At 46.6% G+C, this 23,481-nt stretch overlaps 1 protein-coding gene across 1 annotated transcript in view; it reads left to right on the top strand.

Moving 5' to 3' along the window:
• PDZRN3 (PDZ domain containing ring finger 3) overlaps nucleotides 1-16,839 on the top strand; it is a 247,439-nt gene extending 230,600 nt beyond the window's left edge. Inside the window, exons 6-10 of the mRNA XM_079933478.1 lie at nucleotides 8,549-8,647; nucleotides 9,814-9,876; nucleotides 12,156-12,257; nucleotides 13,571-13,687; nucleotides 14,403-16,839. Of these exons, the coding sequence (XP_079789604.1) occupies nucleotides 8,549-8,647; nucleotides 9,814-9,876; nucleotides 12,156-12,257; nucleotides 13,571-13,687; nucleotides 14,403-15,974 (1,953 nt within the window). The 3' untranslated portion in view covers nucleotides 15,975-16,839. The remainder of the gene's footprint in view (nucleotides 1-8,548; nucleotides 8,648-9,813; nucleotides 9,877-12,155; nucleotides 12,258-13,570; nucleotides 13,688-14,402) is intronic.
• The last annotated feature ends 6,642 nt before the right edge of the window (nucleotides 16,840-23,481 follow it).

Raw genomic sequence — 23,481 nt, 5'->3', positions numbered from 1 at the left:
GCAACTTTAGGATTTCGTATGTATAGTATCATGTCATCTGCAAACAGTGTCAGTTTTACTTCTTCTTTTCCAATTTGGATTCCTTTTATTTCCTCTTCTTCTCTGACTGCCATGGCTAGGACTTCCAAAACTATGCTGAACAAAAGTGGTGAGAGTGGACATCCTTGTCTTGTTCCTGATGTTAGAGGAAATGCTTTCAGTTTTCCACCACTGAGAATGATGTTTGCTGTGGGTTTGTCATATACGGCCTTTATTATGTTGAGGTATGTTTCCTCTGTGTACACTTTCTGGAGAGTTTTTATCATAAGTGGGTGTTGAACTTTGTCAAAAGCTTTTTCTGCATTGCTTGAGATGATCGTGTGGTTTATATTCTTCAGTTTGTTGATGTGGTATATATCACACCGATTGATTTGTGGATATTGAAGAATCCTTGCATCCCTGGGACAAATCCCACTTGCTCATGGTGTGTGATCCTTTTAATGTTTTGGTGGATGGGGATTGCTAATATTTTGTTGAGGATTTTTGCACCTGGGTTCATCTGTGATATTGGCCTGTAATTTTCTTTTTTTGTGTGTGGTATGAGTGATGGTGGCCTCATAGAGTGGGTTTGGGAGCTTTCCTTCCTCTGCACGTTTTTGGAACAGTTTCAGAAGGGTAGCTGTTAAGTCTTCTCTAAATGTTTGAGAGACTTTGCCTCTGAAGCCATCTGGTCCTGGACTTCTGTTTGTTGGAAGATTTTTAATCACAGTTTCAATTTCACTACTTGTGTGATTAGTCTGTTCATGTTTTCTATTTCTTCCTAGTTCAGTCTTAGAAGGTTGTACCTTTCTAAGAATTTGTCCATTTTTTTCCAAGTTGTCCATTTTATTGGCATATGGTTGCTTGTAGCAGTCTCTGATGATCCTTTGTATTTCTGTGGTGGTGTCAGTTGTAACTTCTTTTTCATTTGTAATTTTATTGATCTGAGCCCTCTGTTTTTTTTCTTGATGAGTCTGGCTAGAAGTTTATCAATTTTGTTTGTCTTTTTAAAGAACCGGCTTTTAGTTTCATTGATCTTTGCTATTGTTTTCTTCATCTCTTTTTCATTTATTTCTGCTCTGATCTGTATGATATCTTTCCTTCTACGAACTTTGGGTCCTGTTTGTTCTTCTTTTTCTAGTTGCTTTAGGTGTAAGCTTAGGTTGTTTACTTGAGATTCTTCTTGTTTGCTGAGGTGAGATTGTATTGCTATAAAGTACACTCTCAGAATTGCTTTTTCTGCGTTCCATAGGTTTTGGATCATTGTGCTTTCATTTTCATTTGTCTCCAGATATTTTTTGATTTCCTCTTTGATCTCTTCAGGGATCCAGTGGTTGTGGAGTAGCATATTGTTGTTTGGCCTCCACGTGTTTAGTGTTTCACAGTTTTTTTTCTTGTAGTTGATTTCTAGTCTCATAGTGTTGTCATCGGAAAAGGTGCTTGATGTGATTTCAGTTTTCTTAAATTTACTGAGGCTCGCTTTGTTGGCCCAGCATGTGATCAGTCCTGGAGAGCGTTCCATGGGCACTTGTGAAGAATGTGCATTCTGCTGCTTTTGGATGGAATGCTCTGTAAATATCAATTAAGTCCACCCAGTCTAATGTGTCATGTAAGGCCTGTGTTTCCTGATTGATTTTCTGTCTGGATGATCTGTCCATTGGTGAAAGTGGGGTGTTAAAGTCCCCCACTATGATTGTGTTACTTTCGATTTCTCCTTTTATGGCTGTTACAATTTCCCTTATATATTGAGGTGCTCCTATGTTGGGTGCATATATATAGTTACAATTGTTATATCTTCTTTTTGGATTGATCCCTTGATCATTGTGTCGAATCCTTCTTTGTCTCTTGTAACGGTCTTTATTTTAAAGTCTATTTTGTCTGATACGAGTATTGCTACTCCAGCTTTCTTTGGATTTCCATTTGCATGGAATACCTTTTAGCATCCCCTCACTTTCAGTCTGTACCTGTCCCTCAATCTGAAGTGGGTGTCTTGTAGATAGCAATATATTCAGGTCTTGTTTCTATATCCATTCAGTGAGCCTGTGCCTTTTGGTTGGAGCACTTAATCCATTTACATTTAAAGTAATTATCGATATGTATGTTCCTATTGCCATTTTGTTAACTGTTTTGGATTTGTTTTTGTGAGTCTTTTTTCTTCCCTTCCTCTTTTGTTCTCTTGTGATTGGATGACTAACGTTAGTGTTGTGTTTGGATTCCTTTGTCCTTTGTGTGTGTGTGTCTATTGTAGATTTTCAGTCTGCAGTTTCCATGAGGTTTTGATACAGCAGTGTATATATATACAAGATTGCTTTACATTGCTGGTCTTTTAATGTCAAATGCATTTCCAATCTCCTGCATTTGTGCTCTCCTCTTCTCACCGTTGCTGGTTTTGATATCATATTTGTGTGTGGATGATTTCCTGCATTTACTGTATGTTTGCCTTTACCGAAGAGCTTTTCTATTCATAATTTTCTTGTTTCTAGTTGTAGCCTTTCCTTTTCTACCGAGAGAAGTTGCTTTAGCATTTGTTGTAAAGCTGGTCTGGTGGTGCTGAATTCTCTTAGCTTTTGCTTGTCTGTAAAGCTTTTGATTTCTCCATCAAATCTGAATGAGAGCCTTGATGGGTAGAATATTCTTGGTTGTCAGGTCTTCCCTTTCATCACTTTAAATATATCGTGCCACTCCCTTCTGGCCTGCAGAATTTCTGCTGAGGAATCAGCTGATGCCAGTATGGGAATTCCCTTGTGTGCTATTTGTTGCTTTTCCCTTGTTGCTTTTAATATCTTTTTCTATGTCTTTAATTTTTGTCAGTTTGATTGCTGCTGTGTGTCTCGGTGTTTTCCTCCTTGGTTTTATCCTGCCTGGGACTCTCTGCACTTCCTGGACTTGGGTGACTATTTCCTTTCCCATGTTAGGGAAGTTTTCAGCTATTAATGCTTCCAGTATTTCCTCAGGTCCTTTCTCTGTCCTCCTTCCAGGACCCCTGTAATGTGAACGTTGGTGTGTTCATTGTTGTCCCAGAGGTCTCTGAGACTGTCTTCATTTCTTTTCATTCTTTTTCCTTCTGTTCCGTGGCAGTGATTTCCATCATTCTGTCTTCCAGTTCACTTATCCATTCTTCTGCGTCAGTTATTATGCTGTTTGTTCCTTCTAGTGTATTTTTCATTTCAGTTACTGTATTGTTCATCTCGGTTTGTTTGTTCTTTAGTTCTTCAAGGTCTTTGTTAAACATTTCTTGCATCTTCTTGATCTGTGCCTCCATTCTTTTTCTGAGATCTTGGATCCTCTGTACTATCATTACTCTAAATTCTTCTTCGGGTAGATTGCCTATCTCCACTTCACTTAGTTGTTCTTCTGGGGTTTTATCTTGTTCCTTCATATGGGACATATTCCTGTGCCGTGTCATTTTGTCTAACTTTCTGTGATTGCGGTGTCCGTTCCAGGCTGCAGGGTTGTAGTTTTCCTTGCTTCTGCTGTCTGCCCCCTGGGGGAGGAGGCTGTCTGAGAGGCTTGTGCAGGCTTCCCAGTGGGAGGCAGTGGTTCCTGCCCACTGGTGCGTGGAACTGGGTCTTGTCCTTCTGGCGGGTAGCTATGGCCATGCCAAGGGGCGTGCCTAGAGGGCTGTAGGCTCAGGAAGACTTTATGCAGGCTGTCTGCTGATGGGTGGGGCTGTGTTCCTGCCCTGCTGGTTGTTTAGCCTGAGGCATCCCAGCACTGGAGCCTGCAGGCTGTTGGGTAGGGCCAGGACTTGGTAAGAAAATGGCAGCCTCCAGGAGGGCTCACGCCAATGAGTACTCCTCAGAACTGCCGCCGCCAGTGTCTTTGTACCCTCAGTGAGCCACAACCAATGCCCGTCTCTGCAGGAGACCCTCCAATACTAGCAGGTAGGTCTTGCCCAGAGTCTTATGAAGTCACTGCTTTTTTCCCTGGCTCCTAGTACGCACAGGACCCTGTGTGTGCCCTCCAAGAGTGGACTTACCGTTTCCTACTGTCCTGTGGAATTCCTGCAATCAAACCCTGCCAGACTCTCTGAGGGCTCCTTCCTCTTGTAACCAGACCCCCAGGCTGAGGAGCCTGACGTAGGACTCAGAATTTTCACTCCTGTGGGAGAACTTCTGTGGTGTAATTATTTTCCCAATTGTGAGTCGCCCCCCACCCCCGGTGGGTCTGGGATTTGACTTTATAGCAGTTGCACCCCCTCCTACCATCTTGTGGCTTCTTTGTCTTTGGATGTAGTATATCTTTTTTTGGTAGCTTCCAGGGGTTTTTTGGTCCATGGTTGTTGAGCAGTTAGTTGTGATTTGGTTGTTTTTTGTAGGAAGCCGTGAGCTGACATCCTTCTACTCCACTGTCTTGTCTCTGTCCTCGTGTGGGTTGTAAGTGATGCTTTTCCAACTTCTGTTTAGAGTTCCCAAGAAGATCCAGGTAACAAAAGCAAATACTATAGCCCATGCTATCTTAACATCATTGTCAAGTACATACCTAGAGTAAACCCCAGAGTAATACCCTGTGCTTTGTTTGTTTGCTTGTTTTATAAATTTATTTATTTTTGGCTGCGTTGGGTCTTTGTTGCTGCGCACGGGCTTTCTCTAGTTGCCGCGAGCAGAGGCTGCTCTTCATGGCGGTGCGTGGGCTTCTCATTGCGGTGGCTTCTCGTTGCAGAGCATGGGCTCTAGGAGCGCGGGCTTCAGTGGTTGTGGCTCACGGGCTCGGTGGTTGTGGCTCATGGACTCCAGAGCGCAGGCTCAGTAGTGTGGCGCACAGGCTTAGTTGCTCCGCAGCATGTGGGATCTTCCCAGACCAGGGCTTGAACCCGTGTCCCGTGCATTGGCAGGCGCATTCTTAACCACTGAGCCACCCGGGAAGTTCCCCTGTGCTTTATTATTACTGAAAATGTGCTTTACCAGCATCTGTTTATCCAGAACCACACATCCTTCTTAGAACCAGACCGCTTCCAAGATAGAAAGCGGCTCCTAAAGGACTGCCCTTGAAGTAGCATTGCGCTCCCCTTCTTGAGTCTGGTTTAAAGGCTCAAGTGCTAAAGTTGTGCTTGGCAGCCAGCTGGAATTGGGGTGGGGCGTGAGGCTTGGACATCCTCAGGCGAGTGTTTCAGATTGGAGTTGGCTCCTCCCATGCACTGCCCTGACACACAGCATATGCCTCAGGCCGCAGCCAGGCCTGGGCTTCTCCTCCGCAGCAAGGACGTAAATTGGCCTTTGCAGTTTTTAAGTCAAGTCTATCCAAAGTGAGAATGTGAGTGTCCCCATGACAGCCTGTCCTGGGAAATTTTGCAGTGGGATTTAAAGGCTCAGTGCAGTGCTGGGCCGTATATCATTCTACTAGAGTGAGGAAGCGTTGTTTTCAGAATATCAGTGACTGCAAACAGACCTGGTAATCAGAAGGTCTTCTCTACCAGGCAGAAATGTCATCTTCACCAACACGTGTTGTATGTAACATAAGTCCAAACAGCATTTATGGGGAATCTATGACTAATTTTCGAACCACATATGGGGTTAACGGCAGCATATAAAAAGGGTTTAAGTAAGGAAGAGCGTAGGATACTGTTCTTGATTAATTATCAGTGATTCAGGTGAAAATACTTTAAAGCAACAAATGTTTTAGGATCTCTTCCACGCCAACCTGCTGTTTTGTTCTAAGAAAGTTGTCTCTTGTTATAATAGTAGTTCTTCCAATTTCTGTCCATCAAAATATTGACAAAAAATAGAGTAGGAGTGCTTTTCAAGTTAGGTTTTGATCAAAATCCTATTGATTGTAGATAGCAGACTGCACAGAGTTTGGGGACTAGGCCAAATGCATGAAATCTTTTTTTACGTGTCAGACCTTCATCTGTCACATTCCCTACGAGTCTTCCTTTTTCCTACTTGAATACTCCTAGTATGTCATGCTGTTTTTTCCCCAAGACATCAGTTCCAGACTTTTCACTTTCCCGAGTTCTTAAATGGAGCCCTCAATCCTACACGTGTATTACAGAGTCATGCTTCTCAGACTCTCGGCGGTGAAAGGCCGGGGGGACCAGGTTAGCCGGTTGGTTTAATTTTTAACATGTCACTGACCAATACGTGATTCTACCACGAGTGACTCCATAGCTCACCCCTTGCCACTTCAGCTCAATAGTACCTGACGCAGTCTTACACCGTGGTCAGTGAGACAAGTCTGCTAATCCTATCCTTGGCTATCATGACAGCATCCAAGTGCTATAAAATTTCTAAACACTGCCCTCATTTTCCGCACCTACCTCGCCGTGACCTTGAAGCAAACTTTGAGTCATAGTAGAGTGAAGCCCAGTGGAGCTCTGGTATCTTTTGACCTTTCTTAAGAGCTGTTCACCTTGGTGGCCAGTCATTCAGTGAAAACTATAACCTGTAGTATCGCTTTTATTCTGGGAAAAGTCATATCACAATGTTTATTATCTTTCTAAGTTTTCTTCTTTCAGCCTCTCCAGTTACCTTTCTCTCTGCTTTGGTTGCACGTGAACTTGTTCCAGAACCGGCTGGCTTCCACCTTGAAGCCAGGGCTCTGTGGCAGCAGTGGGGCTGCAGCGGTGCATGTAGAGACAAACGAGTAATCGGGAAATTCCACGGATTTACGCTGCCTCTTAGGAAGCGCCGAAACGGAGGTCTTCCCTTTAGCCTGCACCCAGATGAGGTGCAACCTGAGACAGAGACTTGGGCATGCGTTTGAAACATGAGGATGCTGTGGGCCTAGTGTATTTGCAGTATGCAACCGGGTTATTCCAAAGTACCTGGAAAGTTATGTGCCCTCGTGGTTAAACTCGTGCTACCTCTTTGATTGCTTAGTCTTTTTCTCAAAACAACGAGAAACGAAATTTCCATCCAACTCCACTAAATTATCAGAAATTAATGGGATTTCATTTAAGGGAAACGTGCCAGGTTGCTAAAGCTATAATGAGGAAGTCATTGAATTAATTCACAGGTCAATATTCAGAAAATAAAATTATCTTATTAATTTTATTTAATAAGGAAGAAGCTTATTCTTATACAAGACGTGCAGAAGCTGCCTGCACGTATCGTACTGCGGTTTTCCGTGGACTGTCTCTGGGCCCGTCACTGTGCTGAGAGCTCGGCAGTCTCGTCTCAGTGACTCTTCACCCTGTCCAAGCGGCAGGGTGACATGCGCCAGTGAGGAAGCAGGCTCAGATATAGTAACGAGCCCGTGAAACCCCGTGATGAAGCTGCTAGAAAAAGCTAGAGTTGGGATCTGCACACAGGTCTTTGAGCCTCATCTCTTAAGCACCACACTATACTCTACACATCAGCCGGAAAGCCTGCTGAAAGTATCCAGCAGATCATGGCAGTCTTCACTTTAAAAGTGTTCCAAGGCTTCCCGTGATGCTGAAATCAAATCTGAGCTCCCCGACGCTGGCCCGTTGGCCCCACTGCCTGGCTATGCTCAGCCTGCCCCGCTCTTCCTCGTTCACAGGGCTTCAGCCCTCCTGGCCCCAGGGCCTTTGCACCTCCTGTTCTTCTGTCTCGAAAGTATCCATGGTATTGGGCACCCAGGGGAGGGTTCCGTAAGTATCTGCTATGTAACTGTGTTGAGCTTTGACCACAAAAACAACTGTGCCCTCACCAAGAAGAACCGGGAGAGAGAAGATATTTCCAGAGACCGACCCCATCTCAGAGCTCCTGCTGGTTGGCAAGCAGCTAACACTAAACACCAGACCGGGGCCTCTGCCTGAGAACTTATCATCAGGCAGCCCTTGGCCCTTCGTGCTGCCGCGTCTCGTGTGGGTGGTTGGCAGGATGGGCGGAAAGGGAGACTTGGCCTGTGAACGCTTTCAGAGAAGCACGCCACTTCCTCCAGGGGTCCAACAGTTTTCAAAGTTCTGACGTCATTCCAAAGTGCAGGTTAATTGGCAAATACAGTGGCGTTCCCTGTGCCCTTGTGTCTCGCGTTTGGGCTCGCTTTGCTTTTACTTAATTTGCTGTAATAGCGGCGGAAACTAATTTCTCGACTGTAAATATCACAGCTGTTGGGGAAAGCATTAATTGCGTGCTATCACGTTACCCTCCTTCCCTGGATCAATTTATGTGTAGTCTGTTTGCAAGTTCTGTTACTGTGCATATTAACAGAACACAACGGGAAATAATCTCACCACACACATTGGAGGCATTTGTACTGAAATGGCTGGATGGGTTGGGGTTTGGAAATATTCTTGTTTGTGGCAGACATTGAAAGAATGCTTTTTCAAAGCCCGACCCCAGAAGTCTTGACGCTGAGTGAAATATGGGTAATTTTTCTTTGGGGGGATCAATACAATAACTATTTTCAAAATGACTTTATATTGACTGAAAGGTCAGAAATGCCCTGGGCATTGATCCCATGCCCGTAATCACTTTTTTGTTTAGTAAGTTAACCGCTCTGCCCACATCCAATGCGAAGAAATCCAGTGCATCATTTAAACGAAATGTTTTTTAAAGCATTGGACGTCCTCCCAGCCCTCACTGCCTGCCGGGGTCTCACAGGGAAATGCCCTTTCTTTGTCTAGGAAGTGGATCTCTACAGAATGAACAGCCAGGACAAGCTGGGCCTCACAGTATGCTACCGGACGGACGATGAAGATGACATTGGGATCTATATAAGCGAGGTATCGGGGCTGATTTTTTATAACTATCATAGCAAGAGAGTTGGTCTCTTTTTTGCCTTTTATGTGTCAACCAACCTTAACTCTGGCTCACGGAGATGTTTGTGGAAAGACGCAGACAGATTTCTTCGTCCCCTTTATCACGCTCCATGGAGTGACGTCTTTACATAGGGGTTAAGTCCTAATGTTGGCACATAAGACAAAACTACCCTTCAGAAGCCTGCAAATCGGCCATAAAATGGAGCCGTGTACATGGCTTCATGTGTTCAACCCCGAGGGAAGAGCAGATTCACATTTCCCTTCTCGTGTTCATTGAATGGGATGGGGGAGGGCATCACTTACACTTTTTAAAGTATTTCTGTGTCTGTTTCTCTTTTTTCTTTGCTTTTGGTGCGGTGTGTACAGTTGAATTCACGTAAGTTCAGTGCAATTTCAAAGTACATAGACGGAAGCTATCTTTATCTTCCCAGAGGAGACAATGCAAAGCAACTGATTTCAGGATGGATACCTTACCACGCACTGCCCTCTTTGCAAGCACAGAAACCCCATTTTGTCAGGAAATACAATCCATCCCCATGGGATGAATCAAGGGATGTGTCTGCTAGGCTTAATAATTATCCCTTGGGGTATACTTCGCCCACCAAGCTTAAGTTGGCCCATCATGACTGCATTTCGGGGGTGTCTCTCCCAAACTGAATCCCACTTGTCTCAATTATATTTCATTTTTAAAGTTACTTTCCAAACTTCAATATACCCATTTGGTAAAATAATTAAGTTGCTTTAATTATTTTCAAGGTTGCTAGCCCACATGATGAAGGGTACCCTTTAACCTGTTCTCCAGCACACTTTTGCTTTTCATTCCTGTGCGTGCAACAGGAGTCAGCTGTGCCTCTTCATCCCCTCAGGTCACCAGGGTCTGTGCACACTGCTGTGCAGCAGGGTTGCCGTGCAAGGATCCCGGAACACAGCCTGCAAAGGGCTTGGAAACAGATCAGTCCCTGTTCGTCTCCCTCTGCATGACCCTAAGTCTTGTTTATTTCGGCACAAAACGAAAACAGAGGGACGAGCACGACCATGTGTTAGAGGCAGACTTTGGAAAGGGCCGTTGTTTATTTTCGTGCGTGTTTAAGTTACCCCCTCGGTGCTGAGATGTCTGCTGTGTGTTTCAGATCGACCCTAACAGCATCGCGGCCAAGGATGGGCGCATCCGAGAAGGAGACCGCATCATCCAGGTAGGTCAGCTTCCTGTTTATCACTAAAGAGCAAACTGGTTCTCATTAATAGCTTTGGGGTGGAAATGCAGAAGTTAACAAACAGGGGGTCGCAAATATCGGGTGTGTGGTGAGGCCAGAGAAGGTGATGGCTGAAGTACAAGCTATGGAAAATACCTGGCAACAGGGTGTGTGAGGCGTGAGACAAACTGGAGAGGATGCCTGCCCCACCTAAGCAGGAAGGCTGCCCCAGCGCTTTGCAGCATATGAGCCAGCTCATCTCCTTTCCTTGCCCTTCTCTTTGGGCCACAGACAACACATCAGTGGGCCAGGTCAGGCCCACAGTTCTTGTGAAACAAAATAATGCTCATTTGAGCTTTCTCGGAGGGATTAATTTTGGACCGAACATTTCAAGTTTGAGCCATCTTTTAAACGCCATGCCTCAGCATTTAACTAGTATATGCCATGGCTTTTAAGAGTAGTTTCTTTATCTGTAAAGGATACCTGTTGCTCTTTCGAGTCAAACTGAGACCCGTCTTTTTTTCCCTTTAATTGTCTTTTAATTTAAGCTTTAATTATTTTTTTTAACAAATAACATTCTTTATTGAAGTACAGTTGATTTACAATCTTGCGTTAGTTACAGCTGTAAAGTGACTCAGTTATACATGTGTATACGTTCTATTATTTTCCATTAAGGTTTAATCACAGGAGATTGGGTATAGTTCCCTGTGCTACACACAGTGTAGGACCTTGTTGTTTATCCATTCTCTGTATATACCAGTTTGCCTCTGCTAATCCCAGACTCCCAATCCAACCCTCTCCCCCCCTCGTCCCCCTTGGCAACCACCCGTCTGTTCTCTGTGTCCGTGAGTCTGTTTCTGCTTCAGAAATAGGTTTATTTGTGTCATATTTTAGGTTTCACGTATGAGTGCCATCATAAGATAGTTGTCTTTCTCTTTCTGACTTCCTTCACTTAGTATGATAATCTCTAGTTGCATCCACGTTGCTGGAAAAGGCATCGTCTCGTTCTTTCTTTTTGATGGCTGAGTAATATTCCATTGTCTGTCTGTATGTACCACGCCTTCTTTATCCATTCATCTGTCCATGGACGTTTAGGTTGCTTCCATGTCTTGGCTGTTGTAGCAAACAGTGCTTCAGTGAACACCGGGGTGCGTGTGTCTTTTGGAATTCATTATAGTTTTGTCTGGATATATGCCCAGGGGTGGCACTGCTGGATCACATGGTAAATTCTATTACAGTCTTTTTTAATCTCACAGAAATTGAGAGGCTCTGGTTCATGGGTAGAAGACTTAGCTTCTACCTCTGCTCATTCCTGTCTTCTCATTTCGAATCCACTGTGTTTAGACGTATCCCTGCCTACCTCCCTGCGAGTAATTTTCGTTTCCTTTTGCCACTGCTTATTCTTACACTTGCCCTGACTTCAGCCCGGACTGTCATTCCTGACGGGGCTGAACCCTCAGGAGTAACGGCCTTTTCAGCGGCTCTAGTTTTCCACTGGCATCTGCCCTTGGCCACGGAAGCACTGAGTTCCCTATCTGGCCCTCCCCGCCTCCCTGCCTGCCACACCTCCCCTCGTTGACCGAGAGCTGTCGCCCCCTTTGCTGCCCGTTCCTTCACTGGCATAGAGAGTCGAGGGCAGGCTCCCCTTCCAGCTCCACGGAACCATTGCCGTGCACCCTGGAGCTGAGACCTCCAGACCAGCAGAGCTCGAAGGTGACAGGACAGGAAGCCAGAATCCTGCCCTAGCGTGATCGGGCGTGATGGTGAGAGACTCCCTCCCGCTTGACCTTGTGTCCCACCTTAAGACATTCAAGTGTGAAACTGGGAACACAGAACACGCTGCATAATTCCAGCACGTTCACGTACAGCCCCCAGTGCTGCTTTTTTCTCCGATATTATCTGAAAATTAGCTGTAGTCACGCTTTAGTAGATTCCATTTAGACTCCTGCCTGAGTATATTTAATTACGTGTCATTAAATTGCTTAGATGTTTTCCCTCTTCACAACGCTGTGATTTTTCTCAGGGCTGCCTTTTGGAGTCCCAGCTACTTCTGTTCACGTAGCCTCCGCCTGGGCACTACGCCCGTGGAGGCTGTCATGTAGCCCAGAGACACTGTGTCAGTTTGAGCAAGGCCTTTCCTTCTGAACACCAGCGTTTTCTTTTCAAGCTGCCTGGAAGTTCTCTGTTCCAGCTGTGAGATGCAGGCCTGCAACAGTGCAGAATGATTCTGCACAACTTACTCATGCTCCTTGTCTACCCTTCCACCTTTTCCTTTTTAGATTAACGGGATAGAGGTACAGAACCGCGAAGAGGCCGTGGCTCTTCTAACCAGTGAAGACAACAAGAACTTTTCCTTGCTAATTGCAAGGCCCGAACTCCAGGTGAGTCAGCTTCCGGCACGTGAAGCTGGGTCTGTAGTTCTAAAATCAGTAACAAAGTCTAACGAAGTCCCTGGCCCTGCAGAACACTGCCCACCTATCGAATCTGAGCTTGAAGGGTACTCCGTACCCCGGAAAGGTAATCTGAGTTGCTCGGACTTCCAATCCGTTTCTCGTTTTGACCTTCTAAGGAGCGTGCTGACATCCACCCTGGCATTTACACCGCGGGCCCCACACGTTCGTTAACGCAGGGAGCATAATGAAAGAAAGGAGGAGGGAACATGAGGGCGTGGAAAACACAGCCAGGGTCATGCCCGTCAACATGTTTGACTTCCCAGGACCTGACCAGTATCTGTGTGGGTCTCATTTACAATCGCAGCGTGTTAAGGAACGTACAGCATGACGATTATAGTTAAACTTTAGGTGCTCTCATCACCCAAAAAACAGTCACTGTGAGATACGTTAGTTACTCGACTGGTAATTATTTCACTATGTCTATATGCACATCAAATCATCGTGACGTACATCTGCCACGTAGGACAGCTTTTACTGGAAAAAAAGGAAAGAAACTTTGGTCAGCAGACTCTTCCTTAAAGGGCCAAAGAAGAAGTAGGATGGGCTTTGGGAGCTGTGTATATGGTCTCCGGTGCCACTGCAGTGCAGAAGGAGCCGCAGACAATACGTAAACAAAGGGGCTTGGCTGTGTTCCAATTACGCTGTTTTTAAACAAACAAAAATAGGCCGCAGGCCAGATTTGGCCCACGGGAGGTAGATGTCAGACCCCTGAGCGGTCTGCTTTCTTATGAGCATGAGAGAGAAGAGCCCTGATCAAAGTGATAGGCCTTGCCCAAGACTAACAAACGGCTAGGTTAGTAGAGCTACCTTTTTTTTTTGTCAGAAAGAATGCTTTCCGTACTGTAAGTGCCTTCTCGTGGGGACCTGCTAAACTTATGTGCGGGCCGTCAAGCAGAAGGGCAGGCAGGGCTAGGGCTCCTGGACGCCGCCCCTATACTCAGTGGCCTCCTTCACCGAAAGGAGCTAACCTGGGGGAAAGCGCCTCACCCTCCAACAGTAAAAGAGCAGACTGCAGCCCCGTCCCCCGGATGTGTAGGGTGGGAGCTGTCTTCACCGTGAGCGTGGGGTAGTCGTCTGTCGTAGAGCAGAACGACAGGCAGCCTGCATTTCGATGACCCCCGGAGGGGGCCCCAGAAGTATTTCTCCCCAGGGTTACTGTCCTTTCTTAAAAATAAATACATAAAATGAGAGCGAAAGGAGCCTCAGCCTAAGGGCATGTGTGGGCGGCTGTCTCTCCCCAGCTGGACGAGGGGTGGATGGACGACGACAGAAACGACTTTCTGGACGACCTGCACATGGACATGCTGGAAGAGCAGCACCACCAGGCCATGCAGTTCACCGCCGGCGTGCTGCAGCAGGTACCACCCCCGCCAGCCCCTCCGCCCTCTCAGCAGCAGGGAAACCCGGCCCCACATCTCCCTCGGGATGCCCAAGCCCCTGAGCAACCCAGCTGCCGCCGGGAAGACGGCCAGGAAACTAACTCACGAAGTGCTTTTCTGTTCGCCCGAGTGAAAGGCAAGCCTGTAGTTGCCCTGACCACGAGAGTGCCGTGTGGCTTATAAAAGCAAAAGCAGTAATGCCCGGGTACCCCTGACCTTCTGACACTCGTTTCGAAACCAAACCCCCCTGTGCCGGCATTAATCGCTAGAGCAGAGAAAGAAAAAGTCATGTTTTGAAAAGCAAAGCAATTCCCTCTGTTTAACCTGAGCTGCTTGGCACCCTTTCCGTCCCCCTTCTGTGCCACGACCATTGTCAGAGATACCCTAAGTGACTGCTAATCGAGGGCCTTAGGAGCTAAAAGGACATCACCTATGCCTCCTGCTTCCCGTGCGTGCACAGGGGTCCTCAAATGGCTGGAATCATTCGGTGAGGTAAGGTGACTATCGTCCTCCTTTCCCAGGTGCGGAAACTGAGGCCGAGAAGGCGGTTCAGTGGCTCCCCCAGGTCAGGCTGACCGGGTAGTTAACCCGTAGCTAATGCCCAGGCCCCCCTCCTACAGGAAGAGTCACACCTGGGAACTGCACCTCCGGCGCCCCTCACTGTGCCCGTGTGTTCTTGTTTTCTGTCGTGTAGAAGAAGCACGAGGAAGACGGGGGAACCACAGACACGGCCACCATCCTGTCCAACCAGCACGAGAAGGACAGTGGCGTGGGCCGGACGGACGAGAGCACGCGCAACGACGAGAGCTCAGAGCAGGAGAACAACGGCGACGACGCCCCCGCGGCCTCCCCGCCACTGGCCGGCCAGAGGAAGCTCACGTGCAGCCAGGACACCCTGGGCAGCAGCGACCTGCCCTTCAGCAACGAGTCCTTCATCTCGGCCGACTGCGCCGACGCCGACTACCTGGGCATCCCGGTGGACGAGTGCGAGCGCTTCCGCGAGCTGCTGGAGCTCAAGTGCCAGGTGAAGAGTGCCAGCCCCTACGGCCTGTACTACCCGGGCAGCCCCCTGGACGCCAGCAAGAGCGACCCGGAGAGCGTGGACAAGGAGCTGGAGCTGCTGAACGAGGAGCTGCGCAGCATCGAGCTGGAGTGCCTCAGCATCGTGCGGGCGCACAAGATGCAGCAGCTCAAGGAGCAGTACCGCGAGCCCTGGATGCTGCACAACAGCGGCTTCCGCAACTACAACACCAGCGTCGACGTGCGCAGGCGCGAGCTCTCGGACATCACCGAGCTCCCCGAGAAGTCCGACAAAGACAGCTCGAGCGCGTACAACACAGGCGAGAGCTGCCGGAGCACCCCGCTCACCTTGGAGATGTCCCCCGACAACTCTCTGAGGCGAGCGGCCGAGGGCGTCGGCGGCCCTGGCGGCGAAGGCGCCGCGGGGACCACCGAGGCGTACGGGCCGTCCCCAAGGAATCTGCTCTCCATCACGGAAGATCCCGAAGTGGGCTCTCCGGACTACAGCCCTTCCCCTGAAGAGCTGGACCCCAGCCAGGCCCTGGAGGGCAAGGAGAGGAAACCCAGCGACGACGGCAGCGGGAGCCCCACCCCCAGCCAGAAGCTGGGCGGCGGCTCGTACCTGTCGCCCTTCCCGCACTCCCCCTACAAACACGCCCACATCCCGGCGCACGCGCAGCACTACCAGAGCTACATGCAGCTGATCCAGCAGAAGTCGGCCGTGGAGTACGCGCAAAGCCAGATGAGCCTGGTGAGCATGTGCAAGGACCTGAACTCGGCCAACCAGTCGGAGCCGAGAATGGAGTGGAAAGTGAAGATCCGGAGCGACGGGACGCGCTACATCACCAAGCGGCCGGTGCGGGATCGCCTGCTGCGGGAGCGCGCGCTCAAGATCCGCGAGGAGCGCAGCGGCATGACCACGGACGACGATGCGGTGAGCGAGCTGAAGATGGGGCGGTACTGGAGCAAGGAGGAGAGGAAGCAACACGTGGTGAAGGCCAAGGAGCAGAGGCGGAGGCGCGAGTTCATGATGCAGAGCCGGCTCGACTGCCTGAAGGAGCAGCAAGGGGCCGACGACAGGAAGGAGATGAACATCCTGGAACTCAGCCACAAAAAGATGATGAAGAAGAGGAATAAAAAGATATTTGATAACTGGATGACGATCCAAGAACTCTTAACCCACGGCACGAAATCTCCAGACGGCACTAGAGTATACAATTCGTTCCTATCGGTGACTACTGTATAATTTTCCCTTCTGCATTATGTACATAAGAGAGAACACTACCGTTGAGGTAGCAATTCCTGCCTCGTTCAATGCGGCAAGCTTTTGTATATAAGATAAATAGTGTCATCATGTTTATAGTCGAAATCAGCGAGCCCTACCCACTCACTCACTCTGGGTGTCGTCTTAGCTCTATTTTAAGCGGAGAAAAACCACCCGTAACTGTCTTGGAAGGCAATATTAACAAAACAAACAGAGCTTTTTTTCAAATAGCAATGGGACTTTTTATACGCGTTACCTTTCACATGAAGTTTTTAAAATTTCAAAAAGCTCTTTTATTAAGCATACCTTCACAGAAGAATTTGTTTACACACTATATTCATATACGAAAGTTAAACACACTTTTTTTTTTTGCCTGCCGAAAACTCAGATACGACTGCCAGTATGTATTTTTAATGGAACCCTACTTTATAATATGTGAGTGACCGTTTAACATTAGGTCAAAGCTTCAGCTCCAAAAACCACCAAACTCTGTGGTTCACGAGGTATACTACACATAAATTTAAACATTCTTCTCCTGGTTAAAGTTCCCAAGAGAGTGTAAAGGTTTTTAACAGACGGCAAACTATAACACAGCTTCGTGGAAGTTTAAAGCATGTTTGCAGATACTGCAACCCGTTGGAGGACTTTGCATGTACAGGAAAGTTGTGGATGGAGACGGTTTGTGGAATTTTAAGTGCTCACTGTAGTAAACCTTTGCTTTGTAGATTCAAAGGGACAGACTTTTTCGAGCAAATTCAGAGAACCATGGTTAGTTATAAACAGTAAGTAAAATGAAGTTAAAATAAATTATTATTTTCTATTTGATATGTTTTGAAGTGATTCCTCATTTTGCAGTGGTGCCTATAAAATAAAAGCCTTTTGCAGTGTGTATTTTTTTTCCCTTCATTGTATTACCTGCTGCCTCGGAAGAATTTGAGCGTTTCAGGTCATCCACTACCTTCATTCTGCTCGGAATCCAAAGACAGGTCTGTTTGTTTGTTAGGAAAAAAATCTAGCATTCGAATGACTGTCTGCCTTACAGAAACCCTCAACTTGGCCCACTGTGCTATAAACTGGAATAACTGAGCAAGTTTATCAACCAAGCTCGTGTTCACAACAAAACCCCTTTGGTTTACTGCCACCATTACCGCCTGTCGGTAATATCTAACAACATCTCTGAGTAGCTAGGCCCAACTTTCCATTTCTAACATGCATCTGCAAAAGCCACAATATTTTCATAGACTAGCAAGGGTCACCAAAGTGGGTGGGCTTCAAAACTGGTATGTTTCACACCGCAACACCCCACAGGATCCCAAATACTGAATTCACTACGAATTGTTCCCCGATGATAGCGTTCACACAAATGTCAGCTATAATGTCTACTAAAAAGACATACGTACATACATACATACACAAATGAACGAATGACTGGGATCACAAAAGGTATTTTCATTTGCCGTGATGCCAGACACCTGGTTTTCTCACTGAAATTTGGATTGAAGTGGCCAAGTGTTTAGGTATCTGAGACTTAGATTCCTCCAACACACCCTGTTCGAACCCATATTCCTCCCTTGTGGCCAACATCTTAAGACTAGTCATTAGTAGTCGTACTTCCATTAGAACAAACAATGTAGATACGACACCGATATATTTATTCCTCACTATTAAGATATCTGTTCATAACCTCTTCCAGACCAGGCATCGCGAAGATAATTACACCTGCTACCTTAGTGTTTGCAAAAGGTGGCCTGTTAGCACCATGGTTTTCCAATACTCTCCAAGTTCAACTTCCAACAGAATTGGATCCTTGGCTCCCAGGAGCAGCGCCCCATCTCCAGCTCTCTTAACCTCACACCCTTTCTTGCTAGTTAGTGTGTCACCGAGAACCAACACCAGTCAGATGAATTACAAATTGCGTCAAGAGGGCTTCCCTGATGGCACAGTGGTTGAGAGTCCACCTGCCGATGCAGGGGACACGGGTCCGTGCCTCGGTCCGGGAAGATCCCACGTGCCGCAGAGCGGCTGGGCCCGTGAGCCGTGGCCGCTGAGCCTGCGCGTCCGGAGCCTGTGCTCCGCGGCGGGAGAGGCCACAGCAGTGAGGAGCCCGCGTACCGCAAAAACAAAACAAAAACGCGGCAAGACATACACAGGTTGGGTATAAGACTAAGTGCGTGGGTTTCTTTGGAGAAATAGCCTTCCTGCCTTGTGTGTTCTCATTAAAGGCCAGAGGGGTGTACGCGGCTACAAGAGCAAAGATCTCCCACCTAAACAGTCATGTGCCATCAGGCTGAAGTTGAGGGGTTTCCAATCAGGGCTCCCTGGGTGCCTCTGGATTTAGGGGTCAGTCTGTGCCCCGTGTGAAACAGTGGAGGGAAATAAAAAGTAACATACATTCTAATCCCAATTCCGGACCCTTCAATTCCAACTTATTTTTTCAATCACTTTTTCATATGGATACGCTTGGTCCTAATTTGCAATGTCATACGAGGTTTCCCGAACCGAATTTAGCAAATCAACTCCTAAAAGGAGTCGGAAGGGACCTGAGAAATCATTTGATCAATGAGCAGGAGACTCAAGGAGACAAACGGTGGCTGCTTAATGAACAAACTGGGATCTGAATTCAGAACCCAACACCCGTTCCCATAGCCCTTACGGCCACTCCCACGGGGGAAAGGTCGCTGTCAAGTGCACAGTTAACTTGAACGTATTCACTCCTGTGCCCTCAACCAAAATATAAACACAGCTCACCAGTGGATGCCCTGGAGTGAACATCAGTCAGGAGACGCGAATCCCATTTTTCAGTGAGTCTGAGCCCCCAAGTGCCTCCGAGCACAGGCATTTCCTCAACAGGCGAGTTGAGGGATTTTCCTGGTTAACGGTGACAAGAGACGACGTACAACTTCCGTCCTCCCAGATATGAAACCGTAGTTCCCACGTAAACAGAATTTCCCCTGTAGCCAACAGGGATTTCTACCACCACAGCTGCTTACACTGTCATTTCCTTGGCGCATTTAAGAACGTGATGGAAATTACGGGTTCTCCCCACAGGAAAATATACGTATGATACACAACACAAAAAAATTTGCATATAATTTTGGAGGCTTTACGTGCCCCCGAAGTCCATTCATGGACCTCGTCTAAAGGTACAAAAATCTCGAGTTTCGACCAACTGAACTTGATCGCTCTATATTTTTCACACTATCTTTAGGCGCCTTTTATAGCCCTCTTTGATTTCAATGACCATTTTAAATATCAAGGAGTACATTTTCCCCCATGAGACCCATATTAAGGCAATTAAAATTCAACAAACCACTGATACCTGTACTCTTCCAGTCGTGCTAACGGTCGTTTCTCCCAGGATTAAACCGATTTCCGAACTACGACGAGGAAAGACTCCCGAGGCTCCGTAACAGCCACTCCACTGGATGGATGGCAACTTTATTCCTAAAATATAAAGGGAAAGAAATGAAAATTGATTGATCATCCAGTGCTACACTTTCCAGTACAGTAGCCACTGGCCACAGCTGGCTATTAAACACTTAAAGTATGGTGAGTCTAAATTGAACTGTTCTGAGAAAATGGATTTCAAAGACTTAGTGCTCCAAAAGAGAGATGATGTAAACTATTTCAAGAAGTCTATGCATGTTGAAATGTTAATACTTTGCACATCTTGGATTAAATAAAATAATTATACTTCATTTCACCTTTTTTACTTTTTAATGTGGCTACTGGAAACATTTAAATCACAGATGTGACTCACATTTCATTTCTGTTGGATAGCACCAATACAGAGACCATCAGGTGTGGGTGTGCAAAACACGGGACCTCACGATCTCACCAAATCCATAGGGCAGTTCTGCCAGGCAAAGGGCCTTATCACCAGTTCACATTCAGACTGAGAACCTTGCCCAGATGAGTGTAGAGATGTGATTTGAATTTGCATCCTCCTGACGCCAAACCCTTTACCTTTCCCAACTCTGCCTCCACCGGCTTCTCAAGCAGTGACTCTTAAGTCCGTTTGCGTTATGCTACTCTTTGTAACCTAGTCATGATTACGATGAAAGAAACTGCTTCAAAGTGACAGGCATTTCACTCAGTTCCCTTTTGAGTTTTAAATGACAAAATATCCTAACACTCCTGGCAAAAGCATACGACAGCGTATAAAAATCTAGGAACTGGGGGCACTAATTAAGCTTTTCATCTTTTAAATGAAAACAGGAGACTCCAAATACAAGAACCACAAATGTGACGAGATAGAACTCTACATTGCCTAGGGAATACGAGTCAGAGAACTCATTAGGATTGTAAACTAAAGTATGAAAATTAACCAAGTAATTATCTAGTTGTAGCCTTAGCGGTAGGTTACAGGTTACTTGTTAGCAAGATTGCCCAGAACCAAGGAAGCAAACACAATTCTGCCAGAAGCAACTGCAACTCCCACTTCTTTTTCTGTTTCCCAGTTGTTTGAAGCACACTAGGATATCTGCAGAGCATCAACTAATTAAAAAGAAATCATTAAAACGGAGATGAGATGCAAGAGTTCTCACGGCAACCGCTGTACTCTTCAATTTTGATTAAATGTGAATTCCCGAAAGCAGCTAGAAAACAAAGTGTGGTTCCTGGGGTTTCATTCAGATGGGTTTTTCTGATTACATGATCCGTTTTCCTTTAGCTTCCAGTTTAAGCTAATCCTAAAAGGCCACGGTCCGTGGGGGCATGTGCTTTGCCTATAACGAACATGGTTTTGCCTTTCAGTGGCGGAACGCTGACCACATGCACTCAGCATCTTTTTAAAATGAAAAATGAGGAATTAATGATCCTTACTTGAATTGGGGCTATTGCAAACTTAAACTTGCTTACCAATGCAGTGATTCTTGTCAAAAGCCCAATGAAACTCCCTAGACGTCTGAGTCTCTCGAAAACACATTAGGATCACGTTGACTCGTGCATTCATTCCTCCTCCTCAGCTGCCAGCCCAGACGGTATGGGTCTGATTTAGCACTTTTAGCTCTGAAGAATCATGATCACCTCTATGCTCTAGGCACTGTGTCAGAAGCCAGGATGGATTTGTTCAGCCAGGAGTTTTTGTGCCCACTGTGTTCAGGGCCATGAGTTCTCATGGAGCTTACATCTAGTGGGAAAGAAAATAAAAATCCAGTCATCACACAAATACTTTTAAAATGTCAACTAGGTTAGAGTGGGAGAGGGGACGACGGACCGGAGAGCTAGTGCCATGGATTTCAGGGAGGGTCTCTCACAAGAGTCATGGTTGAGCTGAGAGCCAGTGGATGAATGTGAGTTAACTAGGAAAAGACAGAAGTGATATTCCAAGCCATGCAAACAGCACGTGCAAAGGCCCTGTGGTGGGAGAGACATGGTTTATTTAAAACAAACCGAAAAGACAGCCAGTGTGGCTTGAGCGCATAAAGCACTGGAAGAGAGAATGGTGTGTAGTAAGAGTGGGGGGACAGGAGAGAACCAAACACTTGACCATAAATCCCTATTCAATATGGCCGACACTTACGGAGCACCTGATATGTGCTAGAAACTATGCTAAATGTTTTACACGTACTAACTTGCTTAACCTTCAATTGCCTGTGAGATGGGTGGGTTTATTATCCTTGTTTTGCAGATAAGAAAACAAAGAAGACTTAGGGAAGCAACTCACTCAAAGTGAAAGAGACGTACAGGCTCAGGGGCAAAGTGAGACCAGTTCTTTGTACCCACACTTCATCACTGGCCTGGGAAGCAGCATCTCCATGACAGGGGCTCATGGGTTTTCACTCTGGGGGAGGTTCATACCTAATTGACTGTTTCTTAGCTCAAGCTACCCTAACAAAATACCACAGGCTGAGTGGCTTAGACAACAGGAATTTATTTCTCACTTCCAGTCTGGAGGCTGGAAGTCTAAGGCCAGGGTGCCGGTATGGCTGGGTTGTGGTGACCCCTCTCTTTCTGGCTTGCAGATGGCTGTCTTCTTGCTAGGTCCTCACACGGCAGAGAGAGAGAAAGCTCTGGTCTCTCTCTCTTCTTTCACAGACTCTAATCCCATCATAGGGGCCCCACCCTCATGACCCCATCTAAAACTAATTAACTCCCCATGGTCCCACCTCCAAATACCATCACATTTGAAGGTTAGGGCTTCAACACATGACTTTGGGGGCACACAACATTTCATCGTTAAGAGTCTGGATAACCTGCCACCCTTTTCATCCTCTGCCTTTTTCCAGCCCAAGGATAAATCTGTTTATAACCACATTGCTTCCCATTTCTATGCCATGACAGGTGATAAGCTTGATAAGCTTAGTCAATTCACTTCTACAAAGTGCAAATTGGCTTCTGGCTAGAACATGTTTCTCCATCTAGGGCTCCACTTGCCATCACCCATCATGCACACACAGATCAGTAGCTTAGACAAAAAGTGAGTTTCCTCCTCCCTTCCTTTCCAGCGAAAGCTTTTCCTGCCAGTTTTTACCACTATCCGGAGGAGGAGTGCCTGATCTGATGAAATGGTCTCCTCACATGCATAATGAAGAAGGAAATTTCGTTTCAGGGCCACACAGCTTCTCTAAGTAGGCAGGCTCCTGAATGGTCCCCTGCTGTATAAACTAATGTCAATGACTCCTGTCAAACAGGGAGGCTTTCCAACCCCTGCTGCCACCCAGTCAGCTCTTCCTGCCTTCATAAATGATCTCCAAAGTGCCGTAAGCAGAGGACACAAGGTCCCAAAGGCCCATCCACCTCCAGAAAGAAGTTTCTCGGTGCCAATGGACTGCATAGAGGGGCTGAATAAATCCTAATTACATACGATTTAAGCTTTTCCATTTTCTGAGAAGCAGGGTGTTTGAGGCAAGGAATGTTGACTTTGCAAATGCCTAACCTTTACCCAGAATGAACAAACAAAACCTGCCCACTTGGTTTTTGAGTTGAGTCTTAGGGACAAGGGGTATTGGGGGCTGATGGAAAAATGAGCTTCTAAGAACCCCCTTCAGTCTGACCTGAGCACTGTTGCCAGTATGTATGGACTCTGTTTCCTTAAGTACACGGGCATGCCCGCTTGCTGGATTCCAAGCCAACATTTTAAGCGGTACTTCCGCGGGGAGACTTATACATGACCAATTTTTAGCTGAGTTTTATATCTTCTGGCTCTGGTTGACCCAGCCTTTCCAGGAATGTGACCTGGTTTCTATTTTCCACTCCATTAACCCTTTTGCTTTTCCCTCCTCCTTACCAGAATCACTTCTTTAATATCTACCTTATGTACCATGATCTCATTTTCCTTATGAGCAACAAGCACAATTTATAAGCCAGGCTTGGAAGTCATTCCTTCATTTAGCGTCAAGCGTAATTCCAAAAGAAGTATATACTTTGGTGGGTAGTTTTACATTTTGTAACAAGGCCACATATTAACTGTGTTTCTTAAAACCCACGAGAGCTCAGCGAATCCTCATCCTATATAGAGAGAAGAGACGTGCAAGTATGATAGATC

The sequence above is a fragment of the Stenella coeruleoalba genome (genome assembly GCF_951394435.1).
Source record: "Stenella coeruleoalba genome assembly, chromosome: 10".
NCBI lineage: Eukaryota > Metazoa > Chordata > Mammalia > Artiodactyla > Delphinidae > Stenella > Stenella coeruleoalba.
This window is presented reverse-complemented; position numbering and strand designations above follow the sequence as displayed.